At 37.8% G+C, this 17,643-nt stretch overlaps 1 protein-coding gene across 6 annotated transcripts in view; it reads right to left on the reverse strand.

Moving 5' to 3' along the window:
- Positions 1 to 17,643, reverse strand: part of DTNB (dystrobrevin beta) — a 245,239-nt gene that overhangs the window by 205,072 nt on the left and 22,524 nt on the right. For all 6 annotated transcript variants that reach the window (XM_060117915.1, XM_060117913.1, XM_060117914.1 and 3 more), the window contains exons 3-4: positions 7,848 to 7,928; positions 3,698 to 3,911 (exon numbers count right to left, since the gene is read on the reverse strand). In XM_060117915.1, the coding sequence (XP_059973898.1) occupies positions 3,698 to 3,911; positions 7,848 to 7,928 (295 nt within the window). The remainder of the gene's footprint in view (positions 1 to 3,697; positions 3,912 to 7,847; positions 7,929 to 17,643) is intronic.

The raw sequence follows: 17,643 nt of genomic DNA on the forward strand, positions 1-17,643 counted from the left end.
TAAATTATTGTCAAGGTTCAAGTTCCTGGGTTAGATAGTGGGTTGGTGGATGTTTATTATTTCTAAGAATGAATGAGAGAAAAAAGAGTATATGGGAAAAAAAACACTTAGAAGCTGTAGCAGTAGTCCAGGTGAAAGATGATGCTGGTGGTCTGGGATGGTAGCAGTGGGGATGGAGAGAAGTACATAGACCTGAAGGATATTCAAGAGGTAGAAGTGAAAGAACTTGGTAACCGACTGGATGTGGGAGCTGACAGAGAAGGAAGAGTTATAACGACTCTCAGGTTTAAGGAACTGGATGGAGAGTAGGACTATTTAACAAGAAAGGGAACCACAAGTTTATAATGCACTTCAAGGAGTTTAGTAGTGAACACTGTGGTCAACACCTTCATATCTAGTCCAACCATCCCCATGATGAGGCAACACAGGGTGAGGGTGAGAATTTAACTATCCTCTGTCCCAAAGGCACAAATCCTTTGTTTCAGCTAAAAAGCCTACCACTTACACATACATGGCCCAAACGCACATACCTGGAGGGAGGCTCAGGTACTTTTGTTCAGTGTTGAAAGAAAACTGGCTCTCTCCCCCACCTAGACTTGACAGGAAGCATTTAGTAGCTGTAGCAGGCATTTTTTGAAGTCAGCATAAGGATGAAGCTAACAGAAGAGAAGGTCAAAGCCAAGACCACTATAAAGACATGCAGGGATTTCCCTGGTGGTCCAGTGGCTAAGACTCCATGCTCCCAATGCAGCGGGCCCGGGTTCGATCCCTGGTCAGGGAACTAGATCCCACATGCCACAACTTAAGATCTCGCATGCTGAAACTAAAAGATCCCCCATGCCGCAACTAAAGACCCGGTGCAGCCAAATAAATAAATATTAAAAAAAAAAAAGAAGAAATGCAGCCAAGGCCCTGATTCAACCACAATCCTGTTTCTGGCTCCTCTGTTATGTGAGCCTATTGCTCCAGTTACTGTGAAAGCCCATCTGAGTAGGCTTTCTATTGCTTATAGCTGAAGACGTGGAACTAACACCGAGGTTGGAAACAGAAAGGAGGTTTATAAATCCCAAGCTCTAAATCACTAAATCAGCTCAACTGAAGAAGAGGAAGGAAGGTTTCCTATCCCTCACACTGGGAATTTGGATATCCTTGTTATCAAAAAAAAAAAAAAAAAGAAGAAAAGAAAAGAATGTTGGTTAGAGCATCACCTGCTGTACCTTCGGACCAGACCATGTACCTATGGTACTGTAACTGTGGTACTGAGGACCTGAAAGAGGAAAAAACTGAGGCTAACAGAATGTTTTGGCTATTCCTCATAGCTTAAAGTCTACACACAGATGTTTATAATATCATTCTTCATACTTTTCAATGTTTTTAATTGTCCAATGTGAAATATTTTAAATCTAAGTATTAAAAAAATTAATTCCTAAGAAAATACATGCTTAAGGGAGAAAGTCTTAGATCCTATTTGTTCCTGATAATTGTTTTAGGGTCTCAAAATCTATTATAATAATCAGAAGCAACCTGACCAAAAATTTGACTATGAATGTGGAGGTGAGGGAATTTAATAATTAAGTTAATTGCTGTATTCAAATTTTAACTTTGGGAAATTATGAAACACAAAAGCTTGAAAAGATCAGTTAAAACAATAGGAATTCTACATACCAAAGGGACTCTCCAGCTTAAATAACAAAGTGGCCAGTCTATAAAGAGACTACTACTTTTGGAAGTATTTAACAACAAAATGCCCTGATTTTCAAAAATAAAATTCTGATAACCAGATCCTTTCTTTTTTCCAGTACATGAAAGCCAATTTCAAATTTCCGGAGAGCTAACTAAATAAGCTCTTGTCATATAAAGATTTCAAGGTCAGTAAAGATGTGATGATTTATTCTGATGCCCACGGTCAACATTTTAAATAGGATATGAGTTCAGAATTACCAAACTCCCCCCTGCCATACTACATTCTTTACTCTTCTTAACTCATTCATCTCTTTTTGCTTTCCTCGTTCTCTTCAGTGTGCCCTCCTGCTGATCTACTGCCTGTTTTTTCTTTTCCTTTGTCTCTGTGCCTGTGTCCAGCTTTCTCCGACTGTGTCCCAGGACACCTCTGTACCTTCTGCCCTTACCTTTGGTCTTCCCATTCTCCCTTTTGCTATCTCTTCACTCTCTCTTCTCCTCCCTTCTTTAGCCGTAGTACTTATCTGATACAATTATGGAGTCAAAGTCTATCATCTCTGCTTTATCACTTTTAGGCTCTAAGATGACTTTTATTTCTGACTTTAAAAAGTTTCTTAAATTAATTTGTGTTGTGTGGCCCTGAACTGACTTAGTGAGTCAGTCTCACGATAAGGTGCTGCTTACTCACCACAGAATAATGGTTTTTACTAAGGTTTTTACATCAGAAGAGTCATTCCTTGGACAATATAAACTTAACCTACCAGATTAACTGCTAAAAAAATGGCATTAGAATTCCGGGACATATGCTGCATGTACACTCATGTTTTAAAAATTCAAATTTCTTTAAATAATTTTTTATTAAATGGATGGAATATCTAATTTGATAACATCTTATAAAAATGTGGGGGCTTCCCTGGTGGCGCAGTGGTTGAGAATCTGCCTGCCAATGCAGGGGACACGGGTTCGAGCCCTGGTCTGGGAAGATCCCACATGCCGCGGAGCAACTGGGCCTGTGAGCCACAACTACTGAGCCTGCGCGTCTGAAGCCTGTGCTCCGCAATGAGAGGCTGCAACAGTGAGAGGCCCGCGCACCGCGATGAAGAGTGGCCCCTGCTCGCCGCAACTAGAGAAAGCCCTTGCACAGAAACAAAGACCCAACACAGCCAAAAATAAATAAATAAAAAAATTTTTTAAATGTGAATTTAGTGAGTGCCTATGTTGTGACTTGGCCTTGACACTTGTATGGTTTTACCATTAATTCACAGAACCCTCAATATTATAAAGTATAACTAATAGCATTCTACAAATATATGAACTCATTTTCCTACAGAGAGAAAAATGAAGCAGAGAGAATTAACCCATCCAAATCACACTGCTGATAGTACAGCAGGGATCAGACATCTGAACTTCTGGTTCCCGGAAAATAAATATTAACCTCTGTGCTTCCATCATTTATGATTTCTTTTTTATTTTTTATCATACCAACTTAATTCTCCATAAATACAAATATAACAACTCATTTCTATTTAATTTGGAGGACATTTAGTTTTCTTCTATTGTTTTAAGGTTTAGAACACAATGTTCTACATTGAAAAGAATTAAAATAGAATTCTAAACATAAATAAAGAGAAAACAAGATACTATAGTCCAAAGGCAATTGTTATTACATAGTAAAGAAAAGTTAGTTTAAAAGTCAAATAGAAAGCCTCATAATCAAATGCACCACTTGGCTGTATTTCATTGGATAGAGAACAGCTATATTAAGGTACCGACAATTTTACCAAACAATTATGTCTCAAGTGTTGTGAATCTCCCTAATGTTACAGAGGTTAATATGTGACATGCCCCAAGACAGTAAGTCACTCTGGCATTTAACCAGTCTTTAGAAGGGACTTGTACTAATTCATTTCCCTTTTATCTGTGATTCTAAGTTGACAACCCTTGGCAAGGCAGTACAGAAGAAGGATGATTAGAAGAGAAACATTCTTAAAATGGATTAAGCAGGGCAGGTACTAGCCTGTCATATGCAGCAATCATAAAGTTGAGGAGGAGGCTGATGGACTGTTCCACACTGATTTGGTGAGTAGAAGGAAGGCGCTTGTTCAGCTGGTAGTAGATGGATGAGATGACGGTCTCGAGGCGAGACACACTGATCTCAGTGGTATGGTCCAGTGTATTAAGGCCATTGTCTCGGAAGGCTTCAATCATGTTCCAGATATCAACAAGATGGACTGGAACACAAAGAAAATAAACTTTGTGTTTATTTTGTCAACACAAACTTTGTGTTTATTTTGTAACTTTTTCAACAATTCAAAAGTTTTAATTCAGCAGAAAGATATAAGAACTTTACATTTATTTACATTTAATAGAATAGTGAAGGGTGGCAGAATGTGTCACCCCAAGATATGCCACTTTGGCATACGGAGTAGTTTAAGCTAAAGACACCTAAAAAACAGCAGATGCCAAGAAGGACACTCTGACCTTCCCTTTTCTTCCCAAAAGCAGGAAATAAAAGTTCCATGTGAAAAATGCCCTCCCTATTCCAAGAGAAAAGAAACATCCTCATCACCAGAGACAGTGAATTGAGTCTGAGTGAAATCTGCAGACTTCGTTAAAAGAACTCTTATCTTTAGTCTCCTGACATATTTTAGTTATTTTTCCACAACTGCCACTCTTTGTTCAACTTAGTATATAAGCACTTAGGCCTACTCACTCCTTTGGGTTTTCATTTTCCTATGGGGGCTCCCATGTACATGTAAAAATCCATATGCTTTTCTCCTGTTAATCTGTCTTATGTCGATTTAATTCTCAGGCTCCACTGGAGACCTTGAGAGGATAGAGGTAAAGTTTTGCTTCCCCTTTGTAGCTTCAAAAATACACAATGCAAAATGTAACAGAACCTCAACAGACAAATTCACAGGCTTTGTGGGAGATATTAACACACCTCTCTTAGCAAGTGACAGAGCAAACATACAAAAAAAATAAGTACAGTCACAGACAAACTTACAACTAGCAAGGCAGGCATAATGGACACTATATGAAGTCCTGCCCCCAATGATTAGAAAATATGCTTTATTTTCAAGAACACAAAGAACAGGTAAAAAAAACTGACCTTATCCTGAGTCATAAAACTAATCTCAATAAATTTTAAAGGATTAAAATCATATAAGCCATGCTCTGTGATCAAAATGAAATTAAGTCAGAAATCATTATCAAAAAGAAAACTTTTAAAATAAACTTTATCTTTAGAAATGAAGAAACACACTACTTGGACATTTCTTTAATCTGATTAAGGATATCTACAAAAAAACTGCAGCAAACATATTACTTAATAGTAAAATGTTGAAAGCCGTTCCTCTGATGTTGGGAATAAGATAAGAAATGCCTGGGGCTTCCCTGGTGGCGCAGTGGTTGGGAATCTGCCTGCCAATGCAGGGGACACGAGTTTGAGCCCTGGTCTGGGAAGATCCCACGTGCCGCGGAGCAACTAGGCCCGTGAGCCACAACTACTGAGCCTGTGCGTCTGGAGCCTGTGCTCCGCAACAAGAGAGGCTGCGATAGTGAAAGGCCCGCGCACTGCGATGAAGAGTGGACCCCGCTCGCCACAACTAGAGAAAGCCCTCGCACAGAAACAAAGACCCAACACAGCCAAAAATAAATAAATAAATTTATAAAAAAAAAAAAAAAAAGAAATGCCCACTGTCATCATTCCTATCATATTTCAAATCCTAACCTATATAAATATGAAGTAATTATCAGTACAAGTATTGGAAATAAATGTAACTGTCATTATTCAGAAATGACAAAATTATACACATTGAAAATCATTAAGATTCTACATGTATATCACTAAAATTAATATTTGCATCTAGAATGACTGCTAGATACAAATCAAGATATGAAAGTCACTGTATTTCTAAATATACACCAGGACTCAGGAATAAATCCAATAAAGGATGTGCAACATCTCTACCAAAAAATATATAAATTAACAAAACTTAAAGACCTAAATAAATGGAGGGATATACCAGGTTCACAGAAATGAAATCTCAACACTGGAAATAATCAATTCTCCCCAACTTGATCTACAGATTCAGTGTAGTCCCAAAAAAATCCCACAGGGCTATACATTAAAAGGATGAATTTTATTATACGTAAATTATACTTTTAAAAAAATGAAGGAAAAAAATCCCAGCAGAAATCTTTGGTTTTGTTCATTTTTAGTAGAAATTAACAAGCAAATTCTAAAATTTGTGTGAAAATAAATGTAAAAAGGCCAAGAATGTCTCAATCTTAAAAAGTAAAACAGAACAAAGTACCCAGAACATACTATAAACCTCTAACAGTGATTATTGGTACAAGGACAGACAAACAGACCAATGGAACACAAGAGTCCAAAAGCAGATCCTCTCACATATGGACACAGCTATGAACATTCTTGTACATTTCTCCTAATGAATATGAGAAAAAGATTTTTTTAGTAATGAAGAAAAAGGATGGTCTTTTCAATAAATAGTGTAGGTCAACTGAACATATATATGGAAAAAATTGAAATCTGACTCCTACTTACACTCTGGAGTAAAAAAAATTCCAGGTGGACTGAAGAATCATATGTGACAAAATAAAACTGCTAGAACAATGCATCTTTTTACTTTATATTACTAATGCCACTAGCCTGGCTCAGCCCACACATAGACTACTGTGTTCCAAGAATAATTATGGGAAGAAGTATAAAAATGGTAGTTCCTGTAGGACAGCGGTTTTCAAACTTTTTGACAACAACATGCAAATATATTTAAATCAACACATACACACACCTCTAGATATATAAAAAACACGTTTCACAAAATACTTTACCACATAAGCTACGTTCTGACTTTTTTTTCTTTCTCTTTTTTTTTCTCCATTACATGCTTTAAATTCTGGCTACAACTCACCAAAATAGTTTCAGGAACCATTAACAGGTCACAACCCATAATTTGAAAACAATGCTTTGGGAAACCAGAGAAGAAATATGACTTCGGTCTAGGATGGTATGGTAAACTCTTTGGAGAGAACTTTAAGCTAGGATTTTTGAGTAGGACTTAAAGTAGTGTAGAAGTATTTAAATATAAAGTGACTTGTCCAAGGTCACGTGTTTATAATAAATGACAAACAAAACCTGGAGTAAAACAGGTTTTCCCATTCTAAGGCTAATGTTCTTTCCATTACACAAAACAGTTTTTCATTAATACACACACACACACACACACACACACACATCTCTGAGAAAAGTACAATAATTCTAAGTTAGTTCATCTGCACACAAATTAAGAAAGATTTTATATACATTTTACAAATATTTTAATTTACTTATTTTATAAGTAGCAATTGTGGAAGCAACTGCTTATAGAAAAGGCTGATTTGTGTTATATTAAGTTTAAACAAGAAAGTTAATTTTTATTATGCTTTTATCAAAATATTAGTTTTTCTTTCTCTCCAGAAGCTGATAAACTGTATTAATTTTACACAAAACTTTTTATTAAAAACAGTGACAAGGAGAAATCAATTCTCCCATTTAAAGAATTAATTAATCTTGAGACTTCCCTGGTGGCACAGTGGTTAAGAATCCGCCTGCTGATGCAGGGGACACGGGTTCAAGCCCTGGTCCAGGAAGAACCCACATGCCGCAGAGCAACTAAGCCTGTGTGTCACAACTACGGAGCCTGCACTCTAGAGTTCGTGAGCTACAACTACTGAGCCCGAATGCCACAACTAGTGAAGCCTGCGCGCCTAGAGTCCATGCTCCACAACAAGAGAGGCCACCACAATAAGAAGCCCGCGCACCGCAAGGAAGAGTAGCTCCCGCTCACCGCAACTAGAGAAAGCCCGTGCACAGCAACAAAGACCCAACACAGCCATAAATAAATAAACAAACAAACAATTTTTTTTTAAATAAAGAATTAATTAATCTCAAAACTAGTTATTACCTTATTGAGTTTCTTAAATATTTTGAGGGACACCCAGAATAAATTAACAAGCTCTTTCCATTACAAAGCTTATATTTTGATAAACACTTAAGACAAAATAATTCAATTAACATTACAATATGACTAAAACACATTAAAATCTTCTATATTATCAAGAGCTCTATCCAGCTATCATAGAAATGAGTAGAAATGACTTACGGTTGCATCGTTTTTGCACAAATCGCAATTTGCAAGCTGTTCTGTAAGTTGATAGTCGTATGACATCAAAATTCTGAGCACCTGAAAAGGGGCAAATAAAAAATCTTCAACTAGATTTACCATTTAATTTCCACATGCTGGGGAAGTGACTCTATTCCATTGTGTGGGCACAGTCTATACAAAGCATGTCAACAAGGCCCTCTTTGGATAAAACACAAAGTGGGGAAGAAGGGTTAAAAATGCTTTCTGTGTGCCCACTCCATGCCAAGCACGATGCCAGCAGTTTTGCCTATATCATCCTGTCTGCCAGCCTAAGAAAACTCTGAGGGGAGGACCACTCATGACTTGAGTGAATGAACTACGTATTCCGCAAAATGAAGAAAAGTGGTATAGCAGGGAAGATCCTAGCCTAGAGTCACGAAAGCTAAATTCCAGCCCCAGTCTGACCACCAACCATAGGCCATGACTGTGGCCATGTTACATCCCTTCTTCTCAGCCTCAGTGTCCTCATCTATAAAATGAGGGAACTGGACCAGCTGATCTCTAAGTTCCCCTTCCAGGTCTGTGGCAGCCTGTGTTTTTCAAAAAAGGGACAGACCAATATATTTCCAGACCAATATTTTTATGTCTCTAGTATGCTGCCCCTCCCCATCAAGAACTAAAGATTATTTCCCTCCACTTGCGCCTGAGGACACTGTGACTGCCTCAATGAATAAAGTGTGGCAGAGGAACCCTGCCTGACTTCTGAAGATGGGCGATAAAATGTGGGACAGCTTGTCTGTGCTCGCACTCTCTCAGGATGCTTGCCCTAGGAACCCGGACACCATTGTTGTGAAAAAGCCCAAACTAGCTGATATGGAGAAACCACACAGAGACACCGATACCCAGACAAACTGAGTCTATCAGCTGAAAGTCAGTAGCAATTACCAAACATGTAAGTGAGCAAGGCAACAAATGATCCAGCCCTGAGTCTCTGAGTCTTCCAACGGAGGCCTGAGACATCATGCAGCAAAGTCAAGACATAAGCACTGGATGCTGTTCTAATTTTAGACCCCAAAAAGGTATAAACAAAATAAATGACTGTTTGGGGATAAGTAATATATAGCCATAGTAACTAGAACAAAGCCTAAATTATATGAATCTATAAATCAAATTTTGTTTTCATTTCAAAATTTGCTGTAAGTCTCCTTGAATTTTAAAGCCACTTCAGGGAACTCTGGCCTCCAGCACCATTTGTTCAAAATACTATTCTTCATTAAATGGTCTTGGTATCCTTGTGAAAAATCAAGTGACCACAGATGTATGGGTTTAATTTTTAACTTTCAATTCTATCCCACTGATTATATGTCTATTCTTATGCCAGTACCACACAATCTGGATTACTGTGGCTCTGTAGTTCTCAAATTCGGAAGTGTGAGTCTTCCAACTTTGTTCTCTTTTGAGACTGTTTTGGCTACTCTGGGTCGAATTTCCATATGAATTTTAGGATCAGTCCATCCATTTCCTCAAAAAAGCCAGTTTTTTTATGAGGACTGCAATGAGTTTGTGGATCAATTTAGGGAATACTGCCATCTTAATGGTAAAGCTTCTGATCCTTTAATACAGGATAGCTTTCCATTTATTTAGTTTAATTATTTAGTTTAATTAATTTAGTTTAATTTCTTTCAACAGTGTTTTGTAGTTTCCAGAGTATAAGTCTTACACTTCTTTTGTTAAATTTATTCAGTCTGATTTTCTTTTACTCATTTATTTTCTATATTACTATCTCAGCCTAAATATTTTAAATTGGCACCATTAAATATTAATTTTTCAAAACCAAACCAATAATTTTAAGAAAGAATGCCAACACATGTCCAAGAGCATTTAATAAATAACCCGTCATTAAATCACTGCAGGTAATTTTAATGTCTAAACATTTATTTCTATGAAATATTTTAATGAGAAACACTGATAAAACGAATGTTAACAGCTAGGAAAGGAAAGTTCCACCCCCATCTGATCAAACAGAAACATTACTAATCTGATTGATCAGACTTTTGCAAGGTATTTATTAGGTCATGTTTGCTAGTGGAAAAGTAACTACAGAAAAAAGGTAGTGCACCTGGTATAACTCACTCTTTTCAGACTCCTTCTCCAGGTGCAGAGTCAGATTTGTCACCACAAAAGATGAAATAGAGCAGATATCACCCAAGTCCAAAGCTAACGAGTTTAGGAAAATAGGAAACTCCAAATGCTTCAGACCAGTTTGCCAGAAATCTCTACACTGAAGTTTCAGGAACTAGTCAAGAATCAAGTATCACTCTGCTTTCCTTTGCCAGTCTGATCCTTGTGAAAATACATCACTCTAAATGTACTGAGGAAAATGTAGAGAGAGCAGCGGGATGTTACAGGATTCAGAAATTCTAAGAAGTCCTGGCCAGAGCATCATTTTTTAAAAATCTAATAGCAGTCCAAATCCAAAACTAATTTCTAAAAGTTAAGATATAATTAATAACCTTAGAGCTTTATTAAAATCTTATTGTACCAATATTCAACCAAACTTCCCATATGTTTCCCTTCTTCTGGAGCAGTCATCTTCCCTGATTTATATAAGCAGAATCCTCATACAGTGCCTAAGAATAGCCTTCACTTTTTTAATACTTCCCCTATGTAAATGTCACATTAATTTCCTGATCAGAAAATATGGTAGTTTGGCAAATACAAAATAGAAAAGCCCCCAGTGAAGAAACTGAAATGACTGGAATATCACTTTGGGAATTCTGAACTAGAAATGATTACTCTTCATTATCATTCATTTCAAGAATATTTCATTAAAAGAAATACAATAAAATGTCATTTTTATACTAATGTCAGACAATGTTTCAAGCCCACCCAGAAATTACAGAGGTTTTCCCTGGTGGTGCAGAGGTTAAGAATCCTCCTGCCAATGCAGGGGACACAGGTTCGAGCCCTGGTCTGGGAAGATCCCACGTGCGGTGGAGCAACGAAGCCCGCATGCCACAACTATTGAAGTCCGCGCACCTAGAGCCCATGCTCCACAACAAGAGAAGCCACTGCAATCAGAAGCCCGTGCACCGCAACAAAGAATAGCCCCTGCTTGCAGCAACTACAGAAAGCCTGCGTGCAGCAACGAAGACCCAACGCAACCAAAAATTAATTAATTAATTATTTAAATTTAAAAAAAGAAAAGAAATGATACAAAGAGCCCTAACTAAATATCCAGGCAGAACTCTGGCCCCAGTTAGAAAGCCCAGTGAAATTCGTGAACAGACAGGGAACCAATGGGACACTGGGTACCCAAGAGGTACAGGAGAAAGATAGGGAAAGGATAAGAAAGGATTAAGCCTTCTATGCACTTTATGGCTCTCCTTATTCAAGAGAATGGGATATGAATGTTCTATAGTATAAACAAATCCCAAGGAAAGCAAAGAGTCAAATGGAAGGGTTTTATTGTATCTGTTTGTATCAGAAGCTTATATCAAAATCTCCAGGGGAGGAAGCTGAAATCTTCATTCTTAACAAATGCCCCTAAAGAGTCTTATAATCAAGCTAGTTTTGGGAAACATAGGACTTACCCAACTCAACTTAAAGGTCTAGCTCATGCACCTCTCATATTTTACCTCACACTCAACTCCAATCAGTCTGGACTACCTATAATTACCCAAACATACCAGGTCCCGTCACCTCTGGGCCTTGGTAAGTGATAGTGCCCCAGCCCTTCCTTCACCACATAATTGGGCTGACTCAGCCAAGACATCACTTCCTCCCAGATTCCTTCCTGGACCCCCCTTGCTTCCCCCGTCATGGCTCCTACTGCGCTATCATCCCTTGTTCCCACTTCCAGGAAAACAAGATCCATGAAGGCAGAGACCATTTTACTGTTGTATTATTCATTACTGTATGTCCCAAAGTAGGAATAAAACTAGCACCTAAATATTTATTGAATGAATAAATAACTGAAAGCTGGGAAGTTCTGGGTTGTCTGGTATAAAAAAGGCTTTCTCCCAAAAATATACAAAGTAATGTCAAAAGGATATACAACTGCAGACACCAGCAAGGAAAGGCTCCTGGAGGGAGATGATAAAAGTAGTGGGGAAGCCAATTCCTTTTCCTGTGTAAACATGTTGATGTTTTTAACTGTCTTCAGGTAGGGCAGAGCCCTCCAAACTGTGTTCCAGGAAGCCATAGGATTTGACGGAGGTGCTCAGCAGACTAATGAGAGGCATAAGGAAGTAAATGTACTTTGTTGAAAATCGAATCTAACTGGGGAGATGAGGAGGAAGGAAGGAGAAAAGGGAGGAGAGATTATAAATCTAATAAATGTAAGTACAGTAACATTTCTGAATTGTCTAAAAACTTTCACAAGCACTTCTAATTAGGAAAAAAAATTTTTTTCAAAAAAAATATTAGTCTGAATAAGCAACAAATATGAACACGAATGACTTCCTCATTTTTTTCTTGGCAGTACAATTAAAAACCCTAGGGACCAAAGATGAAGCCAGAGGTCCCAGCAGAGAGGAAGGTACAGATAAAACCAAGATCACTGAAGGGTGACTCTCTCAGTGGGTAAACTAGGAAAAAAAGTTTAAAAATCCCACAAAAGGAAATGGCTGTGACACATGCCTGGCTCCACCAAGATCTGGATTTAAATTTTTGTAAATAATGGCAAACAAAGAAAGTGATAACCAAATAGGTTGGATAAAACAAAAATGGATTACACAAGATAAAAATAAAGCCTAATTTGTGGAGTTCAAAAGATAATACAAAAAAGAACATATATTTCATAAAGGAGGTACTCTAACACATTCTCATAATATTCTCGTATTACTTTGAACAAAGTTATAAATATTGATATGATCCGGGCTTCATTTTTTTTTTACATCTTTATTGGAGTATAATTGCTTTACAATGGTGTGTTAGTTTCTGCTGTATAACAAAGTGAATCGAATCAGTTATACGTATACATATGTTCCCATATCTCTTCCCTCTTGCGTCTCCCTCCCTCCCACCCTCCCTATCCCACCCCTCTAGGTGGTCACAAAGCACCGAGCTGATCTCCCTGTGCTATGCGGCTGCTTCCCACTAGCTATCTATTTTACGTTTGGTAATGTATATATGTCCATGCCACTCTCTCACTTTGTCACAGCTTACCCTTCCCCCTCCCCATATCCTCAAGTCCATTCTCTAGTAGCTCTGTGTCTTCATTCTGAATCTACAAACAACAAATGCTGGAGACGGTGTGGAGAAAAGGGAACCCTCTTGCACTGTTAGTGGGAATGTAAATTGATACAGCCACTATAGAGAACACTATGGAGGTTCCTCAAAAAACACAGAACTACCATACAACTCGGCAATCCCACTACTGGGCATATAACCTGAGAAAACCATAATTCAAAAAGAGTCATGGGCCTCCCTGGTGGCGCAGTGGTTGAGAGTCCGCCTGCTGATGCAGGGGATACGGGTTCGTGCCCCGATCTGGGAGGATCCCATATGCCGCGGAGTGGCTGGGCCCGTGAGCCATGGCCGCTGGGCCTGCGCGTCCGGAGCCTGTGCTCCGCAACGGGAGAGGCCACGACAGTGAGAGGCCCGCATACCGCAAAAAAAAAAAAAGAGTCATGTATCACAATGTTCATTGCAGCTCTATTTACAATAGCCAGGACATGGAAGCAACCTACGTGTCCATCGACAGATGAATGGATAAAGAAGATGTGGCACATATATACAATGGAATATTACTCAGCCATAAAAACAAACGAAATTGAGTTATTTGTAGTGAGGTGGATGGACCTAGAGACTGTCATACAGAGTGAAGTAAGTCAGAAAAAGAAAAACAAATACCATATGCTAACACATATATATGGAATCTAAAAAAAAAAAAAAAAAAAAAAGGGTTCTGAAGAACCTAGGCGCAGTACAGGGATAAAGATGCAGACATAGAGAATGGACTTGAGGATATGGGGAGGGGGAAGGGTAAGCTGGGACGAAGTGAGAGAGTGGCATGGACATATATACACTACCAAACGTAAAATAGATAGCTAGTGGGAAGCAGCCGCATAGCACAGGGAGATCAGCTCGGTGCTTTGTGACCACCTAGAGGGGTGGGATAGGGAGGGTGGGAGGGAGACGCAAGAGGGAGGAGATATGGGGATATATGTATATGTATAACTGATTCACTTTGTTATACAGCAGAAACTAACACACCATTGTAAAGCAATTATACTCCAATAAAGATGTTAAAAGAATAAAAAATAAATTAAAAATAAAAAAGATACATACTGTACTAGGCATGCTAACCAAACGAAAGCTGGTATAGATATATTAATATACAACAAAACAAACTTTGAAGCAAAAAAGCATTACTGGAAAAAAAAAGTTTACTTATATAATAATAAAAGATTCAATTTCCCAGGTAGACAGAACATTTTAATATATATGCATCTAAGAACAAAAGCTTCAAAACACTGACAGAACTACAGGGAGGAAATTTTAAATCCATGATCAAAGCAGAGATTTTTAACATCTTCCAGTAATTAAGATCAAGCCGTCAAATCAGAAAGGCCAAAAAGACTTTAATAAAACATAATGAGCTTGATCTAGCTAATACAGAAATCATACACATTATTTTCAAGCACTCATGGAATATTTAGAAAAACATATAAATATCAACAAATACAAAGATTCTAGAACATCCCTCACTCCCTGACCCATATAAACCCATTAAGCTAAATATCTTTATTATTAAAACAGACATTTATTTACAAATTTAAAAGGATACTTCTCATTAATCTACAACAGAAATTAGAAAACAGAGATCTGATAATGAAAATAGGATATATCAGAACACATGTAATACAAAAATAGAAAATCACAGAAAAGTATATTCTTTAATGCTGACATAAGAAAGAAAAAAGTCTGAAAATAAATGGCCTACGTTAGAAAAAGAAAAATAGAACTGCCTAAAGTAGAAAGAAGAAAATAATAAACCATATAATAGCATGAAATAATGACACAGAAAACAAAGATACATAGAGAGGACCAATAAAGCCAAAGTTCCTTGAGAAGACCAATAAAAGTGACAAAATTCTGGAAAAGGAAAAATTCTGGAATCTCTGAGCATGGAGGCCTGGCATCAAGTATTTTGTAGACTCATCTAGAAAGTTTTTACTTTAGCACCAGAGTTGAGAGATTATCACCTTTCCTTTTTCTTACTAATGTTAAATCATGTAAAAATCGTAAACTATCAAATTATTTGTACATACTTTATTCCACTCCTCCTTTAATAAATATTTATTGAATTGCTGGGGCTACCATGATAAATACATGTGATTCTTACTTTCATGGTGCTTAGAGTCCAGAAGATAAAATATTAAGCAAAGAAAGAACAAACTGATTTCATCACTGTTCAAAATAGGAAATTAAAAGATACTGTCTAAAAATAGAAAGGCTTAAGAATACTACTGAAAGGCACAACAATTAAGGTAACACAAGATAAAAAACACAACCTAACTAAACTATTAAATTACTATGACCGCTTTCATGCTACAATAGCAGAGTTGAGTAGCTATGACAGAGAACTCATCATACGGCCTACAAATCCTAAAATATTTACTTTCTGGCTCTTTAAGAAAAAGACTGCTGACCCCAGAACTATGTATGTTAAGAAGAAATATATTATATGTCACTGTATCATCTCAAGAGAAGCAGAAAACAACTGATAAAATTCTATACTCATTCATGATTTAAAGAAAATAACAGTAATAACTCTTGGTAAATTAGGACAGAAAAGTAGATCCTTCACCTGATGAAGCGTACAAAACCTACAACAAATATCATTTTAATAGTGAAATATTACATCCATTCCCATTCAAGTCAAAAACAAGACAAGAATGCCTGCTATCCTCCCAACTCTTAAATATAATATCTGAGGTCCTAACCAGTACAGTAGGTCATGAAAAAGAGGTATAAGGATTGCAAAAATAAGAGTCAAAATGGCCTTTCTTTAAAAATAATGCAGTTCCAGGGCTTCCCTGGTGGCGCAGTGGTTGAGAGTCCACCTGCCGATGCAGGGGACACGGGTTCGTGCCCTGGTCTGGGAAGATCCCACATGCCGCGGAGCGGCTGGGCCCGTGAGCCATGGCCGTTGAGCCTGCGCGTCCGGAACCTGTGCTCCGCAACGGGAGAGGCCACAACAGTGAGAGGCCCACATACCGCAAAAAAATAAAATAAAATAAAAATAATAATGCAGTTCCATAGAATGTACACCACCAAGAATGAACCCTAATGTAAACCATAGACTTTGAGTGATTATGATGTGTCAGTGTAGGTCCATCAGTTGTAATGGACGTGCTACTCTGGTGTGGGTGCTAATAGTGGGGGAGACCATGCATGTGTCAGGGCAGGGTGTATATATGAGATAGCTCTGTTCCTTCCTCTTTAATTTGGCTATGAACCTAAAACTGCTCTAAAAAAATAAAGTCTTTTTAAAAAATGATGTACATGTAGTTACCTACCTAAGCAGAAGTCTAAACTAACCATTAAGACTAATGAAAGAGTGGAGAATGATCATTGGATTCAAAACTGACATACTAAAATCAACCAAACACCTAGATGATAGGGCCAAGTCATAAGGCTGGCAAATGGTGATTTCCGCATCCTCAGAAAGTAATTATAACGCAGATTTGGGGTGATTTGGAAATGAGAGTGGGGCTTCCCACAGCAGATACCATTGCCACCAATGCAATTCCTCCTGTGAAGAAATAGAGGAGGCTCAAGAAGCCACACCCACCAAACATCTCCCAGACTGTTCATATCCTTGAGTTTGTTACAGAGAATGGTAATTTATGTGAAGTTTGTGTGTCAGTGATAACATTCACGAAGTAGTAAACCCAATTCTTTGCAGAATACCCAGTTTCTACTTCAAATATCTACCCCAGTCATGCTCTCTCACATGCCCATGTGAGTGCACCCCAGGTAATTCTTAGTATGAGGAATTATTATTTATTTGGTTTCCATTTTTGTCAGTTTCCCTTTTAAAATGTAAGTGGTATGAGTGAAGTCAGGGACTGTGTTTTGTTCTCCCCTATAACCCTAACACCTAGAATGGTGCCTGGAATGTAACAGATTCTCAGTAAATCTGTTAAAAATTAAATGAAAAGATGGCCCTTTTGCTGAGTCTGGAAGGGTAGGCAGGAACAACAAGCCAGACGAAGGTGAAGGCAACCCCATAAGCAACAGCACAGGGATATGGAAAACACGATCTATCTTGGGGAAAGCCAGTTCAGAATTGCTGGGAAATGACACACAAGGCATGTGATGGAAACTGGGAACCAAGAAAAAGAGTCCAGAAGGGCCTCGTCTGGCACACTGTGGAGCTTGGGCTTTCTCAGGACCGTGATGACGAGCCCTGAAGGGATTTAAGAAGGAAGTAACCTAGAATAAATCTGGGTTCAATCTGGCAGCATCAGAGATCACCAATTTGAGCGTGTCAAGACTGAAAGAAAGGATCAGAAACCAATTGTTTTAGTTTAGAAAAGTAACAAGGATAAAGATATTAATAATAAACACAGCTTAATCCCACTGAACTGCATATTTATAAATGGTTAAAATAAATATGATTTGTGTATATTTTACCACAATAAAAATAAAGAGGAATAAAAAAAAAACACAGCTAACCACATTAAATACCTACTTTTCTGGGAAAAGAATGTGCTAAGTGCTTTAGTCACATTATCTCATTTAATCTTCATAACAGTTCTATGAAGTAGGTACAATTCCCATTTTATGGATGAAGAAACTG

Source organism: Mesoplodon densirostris, chromosome 14 (genome assembly GCF_025265405.1).
Source record: "Mesoplodon densirostris isolate mMesDen1 chromosome 14, mMesDen1 primary haplotype, whole genome shotgun sequence".
Taxonomy (NCBI): domain Eukaryota; kingdom Metazoa; phylum Chordata; class Mammalia; order Artiodactyla; family Ziphiidae; genus Mesoplodon; species Mesoplodon densirostris.